Genomic DNA, 9,787 nt, shown 5'->3' on the forward strand with positions numbered 1-9,787 from the left:
CATTGTGTTATGGTTCATGTTATAACAACCCCAAAGTGCATTGTCCGGTATTAAGTGACTCGATACTCTCAATGGTCTAAGGACATATGACAACTTCTCGTGTTATGGACTATTAGACTTGTGACGAAATCATCTCCTAGTATAGCATACAATTTTGGTCAATTCAACATGAGTGTTCGCCTTTAAATAGTGGATAAGCATCCGGGTGCGTCAATGCGCGGGCGCCGGAGTTGGTTTCTCAGCTGACGAGCCTGTTTAATGGCGGCACACGAAGGGATGGGCATTGAACTCCAGTAAACGTCTCTTCAGCATTGAACAGGCATAGACACCGGGGACACGACGCGGGCGGTGCCCTTGGCCGACGAGCCACTTCAATGCCGGTGTCGATGAGAGGTCATGTCCACTCTCAGCCGACGTCAATGTGGAGTGGCCGCTCTAGAGCAGTATGAATACGGGCAACTGGCTTCTGGCGGGAAAGCGCGTGGGCGAGGGAGGGTTTTTAGGTGTTGGGCCAGGGTAGTTAGAAGCAGGCATGATAGTGGTTCGAGCGCTTGCAAAGCCCCCCCCCTCCAAACCTCAGTTTGTTCTTGGTTTGCGGAAAAAAGTGTGTATGGACCGGTCGGTGGACCGATACAGACCCGCGCTCGATGACAAAACACGTCCCAACCGAACCGTTACGTGTGGTTTGAGGGTCAGTATTGCAGATGCCCTAAAGAGTAAAAGTCCTACCGCTCAAGTGTGTCTGAAATCTCCCTCAGAATTGTGCACCAGGAGTAGCGGTAACCCCCTGCAACATTGTAGGGCATCAAATCCGCCCTCGCAGCCTATAGTGAGGGTCGACTATAGCAAATTCGATGTGCCATCGGGAGATCTATGTGTGATCACCGGTGCTCTGCCATCCTAGATATTGCCATTGCCACAAGTTTGTGAGATTCGTGTATGAGCTGAGATATATATTTTTTGATTTTATGGCAACACATGAGTACCTAGTTGTACTAAATAGGGGAATGGCTATATGCAAGTTGCCTAATTTTTATCATTTGAGTCAGTCGAGCATTTCAGGCCATTGGATAAAGATTCTACGTCTCCTAACCCTTCTTCTTCCCCAGCAGACCACCGCACGGGTCGCCAGACAAACTACCAGCTTTCGCCCCTGCAGCCGGCAGCGATCCCGCGACCGCCTCGCTGCCTCGCCCTCGCCTGAATCGCCAGTCTTCCGCCGCCCCCGGCCATAGCCCCCCCTCCACCCCTCCCCGCGCCCAAGGTTTTCCTCCGGTGAGGTCCCACCACCGCCCCCACCCGTAATCCTAAGATAGATAATGGGGTAGCCCTCCAGCGAGCCCCTTCCTTCTTCGTTTCCTCCGGCGAACTCTCAAGAATCGACTGCCTGGACCCGCTCCTAGGGTTCCTCCCGCGCCACCGCCGCCGCCCTCCCCTCCCCTCCCGCGCCTCCGGCCACCGGCCGCGCCACGTCTCCCTCCTCCCCTCCCGGCCCGCCCCCCGCGTCGCCTCCCCGAGCGGGGCGACTGAGGGCCCATCTCCTCGTCCCCCAGCGCCCCTCTCCCGTTCCCCTCCTCCCGCCGCCGCCGGCCTGCGCCACCGGGCCCTGCCCGCGTGGTGTTGGCGGCGGCGGAGGCCGTCCCTTCCCCGCGCGTGGTGCCATGGCTCGGGTGGTGGCGTCTTGTGGCGGTGCTCCTCGGTCGATGGTGGTTCCGGCAGCGGTGGCTGCTCCTGGCGGCGCAGCTCCGGGTGGCCTAGAGGCGGCGGTGCAGCCACTTGGCGGCGAGTTGGCGTGGTGGATGGTGGCGGCGTCCTCCCGGCCCAGATCTGGGCCCTTTTGGGCCCCATCTGGGTCTGGGCGGGCCTGACTCGGTCTCGCCTGCGGCGGCTCCGGCGGGGCGGTGGTGGCGCGGCTCGTGCAAGGGGTGGTGGAGACGGCAACACGTCTACTGCAGCTCGGCGATGGGTGCTTCACGAGCCCCTTTTGGGCTCGGCCGGGCCTTGAGGGCCTGGTACGCCCCCCTTGCCGCGTCCGGTCGGTGACCGCCGATGGCGGTGGAGGTTGTCTCCTCCGGCGTGGCTGCTCTCGCTGCCATTCCTCGTTCCCGGCTGCTCCCTCTCGTCCTCGTCGGTCTCGCTTCGATGACCATGGTGAGGCGGCGGTGATGATTGCAAGACCGTGGTGGCGCACGTTCGTGGGTGGCTTGTCTGGTGGAGCGCGTCGGACCGTTCGGGGTGTGGGTGTTTGGCGGATGGGAGAAATCTGGGCCGGCTTACCGGCACCGACGCGGTGACGCCCGTGGGCACCATCGTTCCTTCCTGAAGGGCGTCGGGTCTTCCCCTTCCCCACACCCCTCCGTGTACCGGGGGAAACCCTAGGACCTGTCCGGGCAGCAACGTCGTCGTCGTGTTCCTTCTTGAAGGTGCTGCTTGGTATGCGGAGGTTCGAGGTGCCTGGAGCGAGGTGGCACATCTCTGGTAGGCACAACGGTTTTGGGTTATCATCGTTTTCGTCGATCCGACGCTGTTGACTTTATTTTCTCTCTTCTTTCTCTTTTGTTTTTTTGGGCATGCTTGTGTTGTTTGCCTCAGTATTGGACTCTTTATTGTATTGGGTGGTTGCTATATCAATATAGCGGTGCGAAAGCCTTTTTCTTAAGAATCGACTGCCTCAATTTGAAATTCAGTCGACTGCCATTTAGCTCATGTGACTAAATAGACTAACCTCGTGTTGAATTTCTTCAAAAGAAAAATGGATTGAAAGATTCCGTAGGAATTTAATAGGAATCGTATCAACGTTTTCATTTGTTCCAAAGGGTTTACACTTGTATGCCCAATTTTGTTGCTGAGAAGAAAAGACCCTCACAATATGACCCATGACACACCTTTTATCTACCCTGCAAAAGAAAGGCACACCTTTCATCTTATTTATCATGTAGGAGTATAAAAAAAAAGGGAGCGGCAGATTTATGACAAAATTTTAAGCCAACAGACGCTATCGAAAACAGTCACGCACTTTGTTTGGTTGTGTAGGGCGCGGTTGCAGGGACGTAACCTGAAACAGAATGGTTTGATCACAAGCTTGTCTTGTACCTTGCGACCCAAACCTCGGGGATGAATTCCAAGAGAATAATCTCAATCTTCTCAGTTACTCCACCGAGATGCGGACAAAGATGGCATTGCGCGTGCCGCAGATGCGTCCAGCCTTGGAGAGACCCGAGGTGACACAAGAGACAAGCTCACCACATCGGAAGGTATGAACTCGAGGCCTCGCCATTTTTGTTGCTTCGAACAAGACAACGGGGTCGAACAATGCCCATGGCTTGACTCACCCGATAACCTTAATTACTCTCTGCAGGGAGTGGAACCGCGCACTTGGGGTGGGATAGCATCCATCATGTTCCAGCAGCAGCAGCCGCAGCCGCAGCCGCAGCGCCAGCAGCAGCAGGAGGACGTGATGTCGTCGGCGACGTCGTCGCCTGCGTCCACGCTGTACTCTCCCATGCCGTACGCTTTCGCGGGGACGTCGGTGCAGGAGCTGAGCTCGGACCAGTGCAGCGTGCGCCTCATCAGCCTGCTGTACCAGTGCGCCTCCGAGGTGGCCGCCGGCGAGTTCGACCGCGCTAACCTCTGCCTGGAGCACATCATGCAGCTCGCGTCGCTGGACGCGCCTCACACGCTGCAGCGCCTCGCCGCCGTCTTCGCCGACGCGCTGGCCTGCAAGCTGCTCAAGCTCCTGCCGGGCCTCTCGCGGGCGCTCCTGTCGTCTTCGAGCTCCGACGACGCCCACCTCGTCCCGGCCGCGCGCCGCCACATGTTCGACATGCTCCCGTTCCTCAAGCTCGCGTACCTCACCACCAACCACGCCATCGTCGAGGCCATGGAGGGTGAGCGGTTCGTCCACGTCGTCGACCTCTCCGGCCCTGCCGCCAACCCCGCGCAGTGGATCGCGCTGTTCCACTCGTTCCGCGGCCGGCGCGACGGCACGCCAAATCTCCGCATCACCGCCGTCCATGAGAGCAAGGAGTTCCTGGCTGGCATGTCCGCGGTGCTCGTCAGGGAGGCCGAGGCGTTCGACATCCCGTTCCAGTTCAACGCTGTGGAGGCGCGGCTCGAGGACATGGACTTCGACGCGCTCCGGCACAACCTCCGCGTCAGGTCCGGCGAGGCGCTCGCGGTGAGCGTCGCGCTACAGCTGCACCGCCTCCTCGCGGCCGACGACACCGGAGGCAGGCGGCAGGGCGGCCTCACCCCGCTCCAGATCATCGCGCGGTCCAGCCCGAGCAGCTTCGGGGAGCTCCTGGAGCGGGAACTGAACACGCGGCTACAGCTGAGCCCCGACGCGTCCGCGTTCTCCTCCATGTCGCCGCAGTCCCCGATAGGCGGCCACTTCCCCGCCGTAGGGCAGCAGAGGCCCAAGATCGGGTCCTTCCTGTCGGCGGTGAAGGCGCTGTCTCCCAAGATCATGGTGGTGACGGAGCAGGAGGCGAACCACAACGGGGCGGCGTTCCACGAGAGGTTCGACGAGGCGCTCAACTACTACGCATCGCTGTTCGACTGCCTGGAGCGCGCGGCGGCGGCGCAGCGGGGCAGCGCGGCGGCGGAGCGGGCGCGGGTGGAGCGGTCGGTGCTGGGGGAGGAGATCAGGAGCATCGTGGCGTGCGAGGGCGGGGAGCGGAAGGAGCGGCACGAGCGGGCGCGGCAGTGGGCGGGGAGGATGGAGGCGGCGGGGATGGAGCGGGTGGGACTGAGCTACAGCGGCGCCATGGAGGCGAGGAAGCTGCTGCAGAGGAGCGGGTGGGGCGGGTACGAGGTGAGGCACGACGCCGAGGGGCACTGCTTCTTCCTCTGCTGGCACAAGAAGCCGCTGTACGCCGTCACCGCGTGGAGGCCGGCGGGGTACCACCACTCCGGCGGCGCCAGGTCCAGGTGATGGATGAGTGGAGCGTGTCTCCTCGTGTGCCGCATGTACCCTGCTGTCTCTCTCTAATTCAGGTGTGTTAATTTGACTGTGGATTGGGCTGGATGAACAGTTTTTCTTTTCTTTTTTTGAAAAAAAGCGAGCGGGATTTTTCGATAAAGGGCGCTTTTATTATCTAAAAAGTAGCATCAAGATCAAAGCATTATGAGTAACACCCGCCTCTGCAATAACTAAGATGCATACAGCCAATCATCTAAAGTCCGATAAAAAGAAAAAAAAGACGACAAATGGACAACCGTAGAGTCATATAGACTGACACTATGTCTATGTCGAAAGGGGCGGTGAACCGATCCGGAGATTATGCTGCCACCCTGTTCCAATCGCGTACACACCGCCTTGAACAGCGGTTGGTACTCCACTCGTTATAGCGTAAACCATGTATGAAACGAGTGCGTACAACGAAAAATAACCTGCAAAGGAGAAGCATTTTTGTTATTGAAAACCAAATTGTTTCTATATAGCCAAAGCGACCATAGTAAAACATACACTCCCATCCTTATTAGCATTTTCAGTCTATTTGAAATACCATCCAACCAATGACCAAAAATATTGGCGACACTTGTGAGCGGATACAAATTTGACGCTATTTGAATGACTGACCACGTAGAACGTGTAAACTTGCATTGAAAAAAGAGGTGTTTGATTGTCTCTTCATGAGTGCAAAAATAGCACTTCTTAGAGCATCTCCAACAGCCGCCGAACGCGCCGCGCGCTAAAAATTACTTTGCCGCGCGCCCATCGCCTGGTTTGGCACGGCATGCAGCGCCGGCTCCAGCAGCCGCGCTAAAATGTAGAGCGCGCGCAGCTCCAGCAGCGCGCAAAAATGCAGCGCGCGCGACTCTCGCACAAACAACATATGCATTCCAAAACAGAAGCAAAAAGATCAAACACAAACAAAATAAATCAAAATAAATAGTTCAATTTCGTTATTACAACTCAAACAAACAGTTTATTGTTCAATACAACAAATAGTTCAACAATACAAGAAATAGTTCAACAATACAATATTGAACGCACAAATCATGATGCTCTTTATCGTCCATTCCATGCGCCCCACTCCGCAATGAGATCCTTCTGAAGATCATCATGCGCTACGGGACGTCGAATGGCATGATAGGAGGCAACAAAACGGGCTACCCTTTCAGCCCTCCATCGCACTCGCACGGGATGTCCCAAGAGTTCATACCGAGAGTAGTCTACATCTTGGCCACGCTCATTCTCGATGATCATGTTATGCATGATCACACAAGCGTGCATGATGTACCAAAGCATTTTTTGATTCCAAAATCTAGCCGGTTCTCTCACAATAGCAAATTGGGCTTGCAAAATCCCAAAAGCTCTCTCCACATCTTTTCTAGCCGCCGCCTGAGCATTGTGGAAATCAAGATTTTTCTTACCTTCAATGGCTTCACAAAGGTTTGCCACTTTGAATAGATGCCATCCGCTAGATAATAGCCATAGTTGTATGTACGTTCATTTGCTACAAACTGCACCGGTTGCAAATCACCATTTGCAATCTTATTCATCAGTGGTGACCGGTTGACAATATTGATGTCATTCAAAGATCCAGGCATCCCAAAGAATGCATGCCAAATCCAAGTCTCTTGATTGGCCACCGCTTCAAGGATTATAGTGGAACCCTTTTTTGGCCGTGGAATTACCCATGCCATGCCTTTGGACAATTCTTCCAACTCCAATGCATGCAATCTATTGAGCCAAGCATACTAGGAAAGCCACGAGCTTTGTTCATCTCCAATAGCCTTGCAGCGTCTTCAGCATTGGGAGATGTCAAATACTCCTGGCCAAACACTTGCACAATTCCGACTGCGAAGTGCTTGACACACATGATGGCTTGTCTCTCACCCATAGCCAAGTGATCATCAACTAAATCAGTCAGGATACCGTATGCCAACATATGCAAAGCGGCTGTCACCTTCTGAAAGATGCTATGCCCGAGCTCTCCGGCGGCATTCCTCCTTTGCTGAAAAAACCGGTCATGGCTCGCTAGTTTCTCTGCAATGCGCCTGAACAACTCGTGATCATCCTAAACCGGCGACGAAAGTACGACTCCGGGTATGTGGGATTCTCCACGAAATAGTGCCTCATCAATCTGTTATGGGCATCAATCCTATCCCTCCAAATTTTCTGCCGACCCATAACCGAACCACCGTGCTTCGGTTTTTTATTGATGTGCATAGCTAGGATCATTGCAAGATCCTCCTCCTCTTCCATATCAAATTCTTCTTCGGAAGAATCATACGTCGAACTCATCTACAATGTTCAATACTATGCTATAAAAACTACAATCAACATGCACCAAATTCATGAAGTTTGAGCAATACATACCTTGCAGGCGTTTTGTCGAACACCTTGCGGGCGCCGAGCGGCAGCGAGCGCCCGGGCGCTATTCATTGGAGGACGGACGCGTACGAGGGGAGGCGGTGACTAGAGGGGGCGGAGGAAGCCGCGGCGGCGCGGGGATAGGTCGGGGAAGCGCCGGAACGGTCCACGGATGGCGTGGGCGGCAGCGGCACCGCGGCTGGAGAGGGGGTGAGTTGCGAGCGAGCGCGCGAGAGTACAACGGGCGGGAGCGGGCGCAGCAAATAAGCGGCGCGCGATGCAGTTTTGGCCCGCGCGTTGAACTAGATATGTCGCGCACGCGGTTTTTGCGCACCCGCTGGAGCCACTATACCGGTTGCGCGCGCTAAAATGGGCAATTTTGCGGCGCAGCGCTAGTTTGGCGCGGTTGTTGGAGATGCTCTTACTCCCTGGCCAGTTACGCCGTGCGAGGTTGTCTTTGGTTAGAACAACTCCCCTACGAAGAGACTGGGATGAACAGCTTGTTCTACCGAGTTTGCCACTGCACAGGAGTACGGGTACAGCGCTCCAAAAAAAGCTTTAAAATCCAGGTGAATATTTTGGGCCTCCAATTCGGTTAGACAACTTTGGTGTTTCTTGTTCCCATCAACGGTCAACTAGATTAAACACATTCTACCTCCCTACCGTGTTCATGTTCATCTTTTATCCTCGACGATGATCGGTTTTTCGTGCGAACTTGCACCACCCCCACGCCCCTAAGATAGATAATGGATTAGCCTTCTCCGGCGAGCTCACCCCCCCCCCCCCCACACACACCCCTAAGATAGATAATGAGGTAACCTTCTCCGACGAGCTCCTTCCTTCCCTCCTTGTTCCAACGTGAAAATCGACTTATGCATATTCCAAATTCAAGTGACTTACATATACCTCTTGTGTTTTTATTAACTCAAATGTAGCATCGAGAGGATACGAATCACACCGACATCTACATAGATAGGATGGACACAACCAACAACAAGCAGTCCAACAAAAAGGTAAATGAAACAAAATATTGTCAACAATAAAGTCATATAAAACCAACATTGTGCCTATGTCGAAGGAAAGGGTGGACCGATCCAGAGATTACGCTGCCACCCATGTTGGGTAGAAACCTCTGTGGTCACTCGCTTCAAGCGCATACACATCTCCTTATCACCGGTTGATACTCCATTTGATCCAGCATAGACCTCGTATGGAGCCAATGAGTACAACGCAAAATAACCTGCAATGGAGAAGAAACTTTGCCACTGAAGACAACATCATTTCTATGTAGTCAAAGCGACCATAATAAGGGTGCATATCCGGTATTAGCATGTTGAACCTATGTGGTATTCCGTCAAGTCAATGACCATAAATATTGACTACACTTGTGGTTGTTACAAATTGGACGTTATTGGGATGACTGACCAAATAGAACGCACAAACTTGCATTGGAAGAAGAGGTGTTTTAACGTCTTGACATGAGTACAAAAACAAGACTTCTTACTCCCATGACAGTTGCGCCGAGCGAGGTTATCTTTTGTCAACACAACTCACATTCGAAGATACCACATGAAAATTTTAGCTTTTAGCGGTACCTTGCATTTTCAGGTTTATTTATGTCTATCCCACTAGAATCTCAGAGTGCATAAGACCACGATACATAGACTCAACTGTGAATGACCTAGATGTGGTGAGACTCCAATGAAACAAATCCCGCCCTTGTGTCAGGTTAACTGATTCCAAATGGGTTAACAGTTGTTGCCATGACATAAGTCAGGGGCCAACCAAGTCCCTCTGAAAAGATACTTCGAGGGGTAGGGTGTGGAGCTAAGCACTTCCGCAAGAGTATCATTATTATTGCGGAAAATGTTGTACAAGGCCGGACATTGTTTCTGGGAGTGGTGTTTCCTAACCACTTACCCTCCCAGAAACACACCTCTGAGTCATCCTTTATCGCGAAAGACCCCAAGCGGGAAATGATGCTTCTTTGCCGCCATCAGGCCAGTCCAAAAATGTGACTCCATTGGGCTCCAATATGCCTGGGACACCACATTTGGCCTATATACTTATTGCGCAGTAGGGTTTGCCAAACACCCTCCTCGGTAAGTAGCTTGAACAACCATTTACTAAGTAAGGTGTCATTCTTGACCTTGAGGTCTTGAATGTCAAGACCTCTTTGGCCTTTCGATTGACAAACCACACTCCAGGTGAGCCGATACCTTTTCTTTTAACTATCTCCTTACCAAACCAATCTGGACCTAAAATAATCAGAACCCCTTTATGGAGTTGAAAATAGGAAAGCGTATAGAGAACCATGTTTGTAAGGACCAAGTTGACAAGAACTAGTTGTGCTCCAACTGAGAGCAACTTACCTTTCCAACTGCTCAACCATTTCTTTAAGCACTCTTCGACACATGTACATGTTTCCTTGAAAAAACTAAATCAAATGTTTGTCATGCAACCTCA

At 53.3% G+C, this 9,787-nt stretch overlaps 1 protein-coding gene across 1 annotated transcript; it reads left to right on the forward strand.

Annotated features, from left to right (window-relative positions):
* The first annotated feature begins 2,842 nt into the window (after nt 1-2,842).
* Nucleotides 2,843-5,086, forward strand: LOC125555899 (scarecrow-like protein 3). The gene is made up of 2 exons (XM_087525921.1): nt 2,843-3,254; nt 3,359-5,086. The coding sequence occupies exons 1-2, from the start codon at nt 3,162-3,164 to the stop codon at nt 4,931-4,933; spliced, it is 1,668 nt and encodes a 555-aa protein (XP_087382047.1). The 5' UTR covers nt 2,843-3,161; the 3' UTR covers nt 4,934-5,086.
* Nucleotides 5,087-9,787: the final 4,701 nt, after the last annotated feature.

Source organism: Triticum urartu, chromosome 5A, assembly GCF_056163025.1.
Source record: "Triticum urartu cultivar PI428250 chromosome 5A, HENAU_Tu73, whole genome shotgun sequence".
Lineage (NCBI taxonomy): Eukaryota > Viridiplantae > Streptophyta > Magnoliopsida > Poales > Poaceae > Triticum > Triticum urartu.